General features: G+C 52.3%; 1 protein-coding gene across 1 annotated transcript in view; it reads right to left on the bottom strand.

Annotated features, from left to right (window-relative positions):
- The window catches only part of LOC128640599 (hemicentin-2), a gene marked incomplete at its 3' end in the record, with an annotated part of 32,580 nt that extends 23,336 nt beyond the window's left edge, over window positions 1-9,244 (bottom strand). Inside the window, 2 exon segments of the mRNA XM_053693067.1 lie at window positions 8,169-8,254; window positions 9,123-9,244. Coding sequence (XP_053549042.1) covers window positions 8,169-8,254; window positions 9,123-9,244 — 208 coding nt within the window.
- Between the last annotated feature and the right edge of the window lie 992 nt (window positions 9,245-10,236).

A 10,236-nucleotide genomic window follows, 5' to 3' on the forward strand; every position in this document is an offset into this window, starting at 1 on the left:
ACCCGCTATGTTACCCCCTCACTGCTGCACCTCCTGATATGTTACCCCCTCACTGCTGCACCTCCTGATATGTTACCCCCTCACTGCTGCACCTCCTGATATGTTACCCCTCACTGCTGCACCTCCTGATATGTTACCCCCTCACTGCTGCACCTACTGATATGTTACCCCCTCACTGCTGCACCTCCTGATATGTTACCCCCTCACTGCTGCACCTCCTGATATGTTACTCCTCACTGCTGCACCTCCTGATATGTTACCCCCTCACTGCTGCTCCTCCTGATATGTTACCCCCTCACTGCTGCACCTCCTGATATGTTACCCCCTCACTGCTGCACCTCCTGATATGTTACTCCCTCACTGCTGCACCTCCTGATATGTTACCCCCTCACTGCTGCACCTCCTGATATGTTACCCCCTCACTGCTGCACCTACTGATATGTTACCCCCTCACTGCTGCACCTCCCGATATGTTACCCCCTCACTGCTGCACCTCCTGATATGTTACCCCCTCACTGCTGTACCTACTGATATGTTACCCCCTCACTGCTGCACCTACTGATATGTTACCCCCTCACTGCTGCACCTTCTGATAGTTACCCCCCTCACTGCTGCACCTCCTGATATGTTACCCCCTCACTGCTGCACCTCCAGATATGTTACCCCCTCACTGCTGCACCTCCTGATATGTTACCCCCTCACTGCTGCACCTCCCTATGTTACACCCTCACTGCTGCACCTCCTGATATGTTACCCCTTCACTGCTGCACCTCCTGATATGTTACCCCCTCACTGCTGCACCTCCCGATATGTTACCCCCTCACTGCTGTACCTACTGATATGTTACCCCCCTCACTGCTGCACCTCCCGATATGTTACCCCCTCACTGCTGCACCTCCTGATATGTTACCCCCTCACTGCTGCACCTCCCGATATGTTACCCCCTCACTGCTGCACCTCCTGATATGTTACCCCCTCACTGCTGTACCTACTGATATGTTACCCCCTCACTGCTGCACCTACTGATATGTTACCCCCTCACTGCTGCACCTTCTGATGTTACCCCCTCACTGCTGCACCTCCTGATATGTTACCCCCTCACTGCTGCACCTCCAGATATGTTACCCCCTCACTGCTGCACCTCCTGATATGTTACCCCCTCACTGCTGCACCTCCCTATGTTACCCCCTCACTGCTGCACCTCCTGATATGTTACCCCCTCACTGCTGCACCTCCAGATATGTTACCCCCTCACTGCTGCACCTCCTGATATGTTACCCCCTCACTGCTGCACCTCCCTATGTTACCCCCTCACTGCTGCACCTCCTGATATGTTACCCCCTCACTGCTGCACCTCCTGATATGTTACCCCCTCACTGCTGCACCTCCTGATATGTTACCCCCTCACTGCTGCACCTCCCTATGTTACCCCCTCACTGCTGCACCTCCCTATGTTACCCTCTCACTGCTGCACCTACTGATATGTTACCCCCTCACTGCTGCACCTCCTGATATTTTACCCCCTCACTGCTGCACCTCCTGATATGTTACCCCCTCACTGCTGCACCTCCCTATGTTACCCCCTCACTGCTGCACCTACTGATGTTACCCCCTCACTGCTGCACCTACTGATGTGTTACCCCCTCACTGCTGCACCTCCCTATGTTACCCCCTCACTGCTGCACCTACTGATATGTTACCCCCTCACTGCTGCACCTCCTGATATGTTACCCCCTCACTGCTGCACCTACTGATGTTACCCCCTCACTGCTGCACCTCCCTATGTTACCCCCTCACTGCTGCATCTCCTGATATGTTACCCCCTCACTGCTGCACCTACTGATGTTACCCCCTCACTGCTGCACCTCCCTGTGTTACCCCCTCACTGCTGCACCTCCCTATGTTACCCCCCTCACTGCTGCACCTCCTGATATGTTACCCCCTCACTGCTGCACCTCCTGATATGTTACCCCCCTCACTGCTGCACCTCCTGATATGTTACCCCCTCACTGCTGCACCTCCCTATGTTACCCCCTCACTGCTGCACCTCCTGATATGTTACCCCCTCACTGCTGCACCTCCTGATATGTTACCCCTTCACTGCTGCACCTCCTGATATGTTACCCCCTCACTGCTGCACCTCCCTATGTTACCCCCTCACTGCTGCACCTCCTGATATGTTACCCCCTCACTGCTGCACCTCCCTATGTTACCCCCTCACTGCTGCACCTCCTGATATGTTACCCCTTCACTGCTGCACCTCCTGATATGTTACCCCCTCACTGCTGCACCTCCTGATATGTTACCCCCTCACTGCTGCACCTCCTGATATGTTACCCCTCACTGCTGCCCCTCCCTATGTTACCCCCCTCACTGCTGCACCTCCTGATATGTTACCCCCTCACTGCTGCACCTCCTGATATGTTACCCCCTCACTGCTGCACCTCCTGATATGTTACCTCCTCACTGCTGCACCTCCTGATATATTACCCCATCACTGCTGCACCTCCTGATATGTTACCCCCTCACTGCTGCACCTCCTGATATGTTACCCCCTCACTGCTGCACCTCCTGATATGTTACCCCTCACTGCTGCACCTCCCTATGTTACCCCCTCACTGCTGCACCTCCCTATGTTACCCCCTCACCTCCCTATGTTACCCCCTCACTGCTGCACGGTGCACCTCCTGATATGTTACCCCCTCACTGCTGCACCTCCTGATATGTTACCCCCTCACTGCTGCACCTCCTGATATGTTACCCCTCACTGCTGCACCTACTGATGTTACCCCCTCACTGCAGCACCTCCTGATATGTTACCCCATCACTGTTGCACCTCCCTATGTTACCCCCTCATTGCTGCACCTCCTGATATGTTACCCCCTCACTGCTGCACCTCCTGATATGTTACCCCCTCACTGCTGCACCTCCCTATGTTACCCCCTCACTGCTGCACCTCCTGATATGTTACCCCTCACTGCTGCACCTCCTGATATGTTACCCCTTCACTGCTGCTCCTCCTGATATGTTATCCCCTCACTGCTGCACCTCCCTATGTTACCCCCTCACTGTTGCACCTCCCTATGTTACCCCCTCACTGCTGCACCTCCTGATATGTTACCCCCTCACTGCTGCACCTCCTGATATGTTACCCCCCTCACTGCTGCACCTACTGATGTTACCCCCCTCACTGCTGCACCTACTGATATGTTACCCCCTCACTGCTGCACCTCCTGATATGTTACCCCCTCACTGCTGCACCTCCTGATATGTTACCCCCCTCACTGCTGCATCTCCCTATGTTACCCCCTCACTGCTGCACCTCCTGATATGTTACCCCTTCACTGCTGCACCTCCTGATATGTTACCCCCTCACTGCTGCACCTCCTGATATGTTACCCCCTCACTGCTGCACCTCCCTATGTTACCCCCTCACTGCTGCACCTCCTGATATGTTACCCCCTCACTGCTGCACCTACTGATATGTTACCCCCTCACTGCTGCACCTCCTGATATGTTACCCCCTCACTGCTGCACCTACTGATATGTTACCCCCTCACTGCTGCACCTCCTGATATGTTACCCCCTCACTGCTGCACCTCCTGATATGTTACCCCCTCACTGCTGCACCTCCTGATATGTTACCCCCTCACTGCTGCACCTCCTGATATGTTACCCCCTCACTGCTGCACCTCCTGATATGTTACCCACTCACTGCTGCACCTCCCTATGTTACCCCCTCACTGCTGCACCTCCTGATATGTTACCCCCTCACTGCTGCACCTACTGATATGTTACCCCCTCACTGCTGCACCTCCTGATATGTTACCCCCTCACTGCTGCACCTCCTGATATGTTACCCCCTCACTGCTGCACCTACTGATGTTACCCCCTCACTGCTGCACCTACTGATATGTTACCCCATCACTGCTGCACCTCCTGATATGTTACCCCCTCACTGCTGCACCTCCTGATATGTAACCCCCTCACTGCTGCACCTCCCTATGTTACCCCCTCACTGCTGCACCTCCTGATATGTTACCCCCTCACTGCTGCATCTCCCTATGTTACCCCCGCCCTGCTGCACCTCCTGATATGTTACCCCCTCACTGCTGCACCTACTGATATGTTACCCCATCACTGCTGCACCCCCTGGTATGTTACCCCCTCACTGCTGCACCTCCTGATATGTTACCCCCTCACTGCTGCACCTCCTGATATGTTACCCCCTCACTGCTGCACCTACTGATATGTTACTCCCTCACTGCTGCACCTACTGATATGTTACCCCCTCACTGCTGCACCTCCTGATATGTTACCCCCTCACTGCTGCATCTCCCTATGTTACCCCCTCACTGCTGCACCTCCCTATGTTACCCCCTCACTGCTGCACCTCCTGATATGTTACCCCCTCACTGCTGCACCTCCCTATGTTACCCCCTCACTGCTGCACTTACTAATATGTTACCCCGTCACTGCTGCACCTCCTGATATGTTACTCCCTCACTGCTGCACCTACTGATATGTTACCCCCTCACTGCTGCACCTCCTGATATGTTACCCCCTCACTGCTGCACCTCCCTATGTTACCCCCTAACTGCTGCACCTTCCCTCCCCCCATTATACCCTCCCTATGTTACCCCCTCACTGCTGCACCTTCCCTCCCCCATTATACCCTCCCTATGTTACCCCCTCACTGCTGCACCTTCCCTCCCCCCATTATACCCTCCCTATGTTACCCCCTCACTGCTGCACCATCCCTCCCCCCATTATACCCTCCTATGTTACCCCCTCACTGCTGCACCTTCCCTCCCCCCATTATACCCTCCTATGTTACCCCCTCACTGCTGCACCTTTCCTCCCCCATTATACCCTCCCTATGTTACCCCCTCACTGCTGCACCTTACCCCCGCATTATACCCTCCCTATGTTACCCCTTCACTGCTGCACCTTACCCACCCATTATACCCTCCATATGTTACCCCTCACTACTGCACCTTATCCCCCCATTATCCCCTTCCTATGTTACCCCCTCACTGCTGCACCTTACCCCCCATTATACCCTCCCTATGTTACCCCTCACTGCTGCACCTTACCCCCCCATTATACTCTCCCTATGTTACCCCCTTACTGCTGCACCTTCCCTCCCCCCCATTATACCCTCCTATGTTACCCCCATCACTGCTGCACCTTCCCTCCCCCCATTATACCCTCCCTATGTTACCCCCTCACTGCTGCACCTTCCCTTCCCCCATTATACCCTCCCTATGTTACCCCCTCACTGCTGCACCTTCCCTTCCCCCTTATACCCTCCCTATGTTACTCCCTCACTGCTGCACCTCCCCCCCATTATACCCTCACTATGTTACCCCCTCACTGCTGCACCTTCCCTCCCCCCCATTATAACAGCCCTATGTTACCCCCTCACTGCTGCACCTTCCCTCCCCCCATTATACCCTCCCTATGTTACCCCCTAACTGCTGCACCTTCCCTCCCCCCCCCATTATACCCTCCCTATGTTACCCCCTCACTGCTGCACCTTCCCTCCCCCTCATTATACCCTCCCTATTTTACCCCCTCACTGCTGCACCTTCCCTCCCCCCATTATACCCTCCTATGTTACCCCTCACTGCTGCACCTTCCCTCCCCCTCATTATACCCTCTTATGTTACCCCCTCACTGCTGCACCTTCCCTCCCCCCATTATACCCTCCTATGTTACCCCTCACTGCTGCACCTTCCCTCCCCCCCCATTATACCCTCTTATGTTACCCCCTCACTGCTGCACCTTCCCTCCCCCCCATTATACCCTTTTATGTTACCCCCTCACTGCTGCACCTTCCCTCCCCCCCATTATACCCTCCCTATGTTACCCCCTCACTGCTGCCCCTTCCCTCCCCTTATTATACCCTCCTATATTACCCCCTCACTGCTGCACCTTCCATCCCCCCCATTATACCCTCCCTATGTTACCCCCTCACTGCTGCATCTCCCTCTTCACATACCCCAATACTTCCCGCTCTCCTGATCTCTCTCCTTCCTATGATTCTTTTCCCCTGAATATAATTCCCTGTCTTCTTGCTTTAAGTCTCTACACACCCCATTAGTCATACATCCCCATCTAACAGCTACACACCCCATTAGTCATACATCCCCATCTAACAGCTACACACCCCATTAGTCATACATCCCCATCTAACAGCTACACTCCCCATTAGTCATACATCCCCATCTAACAGCTACACACCCCATTAGTCATACATCCCCATCTAACAGCTACACACCCCATTAGTCATACGTCCCCATCTAAAAGCAACACTCCCCATTAGTCATACATCCCCATCTAACAGCTACACACCCTATTAGCCATACGTCCCCATCTAACAGCTACACACCCTCTTAGCCATACGTCCCCATCTAACAGCTACACACCCCATTAGTCATACGCCCTCATCTAACAGTTGCACACCCCATTAGTCATACGCCCTCATCTAGCAGCTACACACCCCATTAGTCATACGTCCTCATCTAGCAGCTACACACCCCATTAGTCATACGTCCCCATCTAACAACTACACACCCCATTAGTCATACGTCCCCATCTAACAGTTACACACCCCATTAGTCATACGTCCCCATCTAACAGCTACACACCCCATTACTCATACATCCTCATCTAACAGCTACACACCCTATTAGCCATACGTCCCCATCTAACAGTTGCACACCCCATTAGTCATTTGTCCCCATCTAACAGCTACACACCCCATTAGTCATACTTCCTCATCTAACAGTTGCACACCCTATTAGTCATACGTCCCCATCTAACAGTTGCACACCCTATTAGCCATACGTCCCCATCTAACAGCTACACACCCCATTAGTCATACGTCCCCATCTAACAGCTACACACCCCATTAGCCATACGTCCCCATCTAACAGCTACACACCCCATTAGTCATACTGCCTCATCTAACAGTTGCACACCCTATTAGCCATACGTCCCCATCTAACAGTTGCACACCCCATTAGTCATACGTCCCCATCTAACAGCTACACACCCCATTAGTCATACTTCCTCATCTAACAGTTGCACACCCCATTAGTCATACGTCCCCATCTAACAGCTACACACCCCATTAGTCATACGTCCCCATCTAACAGCTACACACCCCATTAGTCATACGTCCCCATCTAACAGTTGCACACCCCATTAGTCATACGTCCTCATCTAACAGTTGCACACCCCATTAGTCATACGTCCCCATCTAACAACTACACACCCTGTATTAATTTCCTTTTCTAGCCTGTCACGGGAGACCAGCACTCTATACCATTGTGTAACTGGGATCATTTTAATGAGCAAAATGAATGGTGAAATAAATTGTACTTTATTCACTAAAAATAGGCAAATACACAGAAGTACACAAAATACAGAAAGAACACACTCACTTTGGGGCTAGGAGAAAAACTACCCTGTTCTATCAGCCACAGTCAGTAGAACCCAGGTGAATACAAATAGTCCTCTTGTACAGTCTTGTTATAGCCCCTTACAGAGCTCTTGGGTAATCGACCCATGGATAGTTCAGGCAACTTGGAATAACTCTCTCTTTTTTCCTAGGCAAAGTGGTTTTGAAAACTGCCTATCTCTCTTGTCAGCTCACAACACGCCCCCTAGCGATGATCTTGGCAACCAATTGTAACCCAACACACAGAGGGGCATCACTATTAACAGCTGTCAGTCCCACCCCCTGATCACCTGCTGAGATTGTAGTCAGTCTGGCTGAGGATGTACAAATGCAGCCTTTTCAAGTGCCAGATCTGAGGGTAATAGACTGACCAGATACCACTTTTGTCCCTAGAAGATTTACTGCCATGAGTAATTAACTCTCTGCTATGAAGCAGCCTGCTCAGATATGGAAATCAGTCTTCTAAGCAGAGACTGTGAAAATCTTTCTTTGTACACTGGTTTGTGACATAATTTGTACAAATAGCAATACACCACTGTTATTGACATACAAGCATGAGAGGCAAGCCCCAAAACACAGAATAAGGGAAACCATGGGGGTCCAACCCCCCATCAGTGAGCCTTGGCACCCACTCTTCCATCACACCTCCCCCTAAAATAAGGGCAATGTTATGACCACCTCATTCGGCAGTTTAACTCGCCCAACCCTGCATGTGGCAACTGGCTTATTGGGGCTGTCCTGTCTGGAGAGTCCATCCGCATTTCCATGCTCACTGCCCTTTTTGTGCTGAATGGAAAAATGAAATTCTTGTATTGCCAAACTCCAGCGCAGCAATTTACTGTTCGCTCAGGGGGTTGTGATCCGTGATTACAGTGAAGTTCCTGCTGTACAAATAGGGCTGCAGTTTGCGTAGCACCCACACTATGGCCAGACATTCCTTCTCAATAGTGGCATAAGCCCCTTCTCTGGGTAGCAGTTTCCTGCTCAAATACACCACAGGGTGTTCACTCCCCTCCTCCCCCACCTGGCTGAGCACAGCCCCTATACCATAGTCCGAGGCATCAGTCTGCACCAAGAATTTCTTGCTGTTGTCCGGTGCGGCTAGAATTGGAGCGCTAGCCAGCGCGGTCTTCAGCGCCTCAAAGGAGTTTTCACAGGTGGGAGACCAGGCTACCAGACTGGGGTGTCACTTTTGGGTCAGATCTGTAAGGGGGTTGGCCAGGGCACTATACTGGGGCACAAATTTCCTGTAATACCCTGCAGTGCCTAGGAAAGCTATAACTTGTTTTTTTGTTTTGGGCACTGGCCACTGAATGAGGGCTTCTACCTTAGCTGGTTTTGGCTTCAGGTACCCACCTGCCACCCGGTGTCCTAGGTACAATACCTCTGCCATACCCACTTGACATTTGGTTGGTTTCAGGGTCAGCCCCGCTTCTTGGGACCGTTTAAGCACCGAAACTACATGTACTAAATGGGTCTCCCACGAACTACTAAACACCACAATGTCATCCAAGTATGCCTGAGCGTACCCCTGCATCAGCCGGGCTCACGTGCAAGTCACCCGGGTGACCGGCTTTGCAGCCGGGGTTCTTTGCCCCTGATGGGCTACCCTGTAGTGGTTCCAATCTGGACAATCTGGTCACATATTACTTACTTTGTTGCAATGGTAACACCGCTGCTCATGCTTAAATTCTGCAGCTTTGGGGGCACCCGCTTCAGCTGGCTTGGGTGCCCACGGAGCAGTATTTGTAATTCCTTTAGCTGGCACAGCCACATGTTTAGGAGTCAGTTTTTTGTGAATTATTGGCCGACTGACCACAAACTCATCCACCAGCTAAGCAGCTGCCACATGGATTTTAGGTTTATGGTCAAAAACTCATGCCCTCACGTCCGAGGGGTACTGCTGCAAAAGTTTTTCTTGGAACATTAAGTCCAGCAGGGTGTGGTATTTATCGACCCCCACATCCCTCCACCCACTGAGTCCCATACAAGGCCATGCGAGCCCCATATTACACATAGGACTCTTGGGGTAACTTTTCCTCAATCCTGAACTTGCCCCTGTAAACTTCTGGGGTGAGTGCATACTGTGCCAAGATCATAGCTTTCACATGGCCATAATCATCCCCATCCTCGCCAGGGATGGACTGCAAAGTCCTTTTAGCCTTCCCGGATAACAATGGGTTTAGTCTCAAAACCCAGTCCCGGGGTGGCACATGGTATCTTCGACACTGAGTCTCAAAATCTCTTAAGAACCCATTGATCTGATCCATCCCATCGATAAATTTCCCAAAACTGTAGTGGTCCACTCGGGGGGCTGATTGTTCCCTGTTGACAAGGTGGGAGTGGGGTGCTGTTCCATAAATGGCTGCCAACATCCGAATTTGCTCATTGGTTGTTTCCACCTCTCCCCATGAGGCTAGGAGTGTGGTGAGTCCAGGGGTGGTGAGTCCAGTAGCCATAGGGCCTACCCCCTCCACACTCTCCAAAACAAGTTTATCCGTATCCAGACAGTCACCCTCACCCTTCACATGTCCTTCCACCACTGGGGCTGGATTAATCTCCTGCACCCCGGGTTGTCTGCCGGCTGCTGCCACTGCAGCTGAGGGGCCCTTCCCCTCCGGACAAGCAAATCCTGCTTTATGAGCTTCTAAGTCCTGCTCCAGCTCTGTCTTGGACCGACCGTCTGTTGGTAGCCCATAGCTGCTACACCGGTCCACAATCCTGGCGCGGTCCCATGATTGGAATCTTTCTGACCGCTGGTCCATGTT

The sequence above is a fragment of the Bombina bombina genome, chromosome 9 (genome assembly GCF_027579735.1).
Source record: "Bombina bombina isolate aBomBom1 chromosome 9, aBomBom1.pri, whole genome shotgun sequence".
Taxonomy (NCBI): domain Eukaryota; kingdom Metazoa; phylum Chordata; class Amphibia; order Anura; family Bombinatoridae; genus Bombina; species Bombina bombina.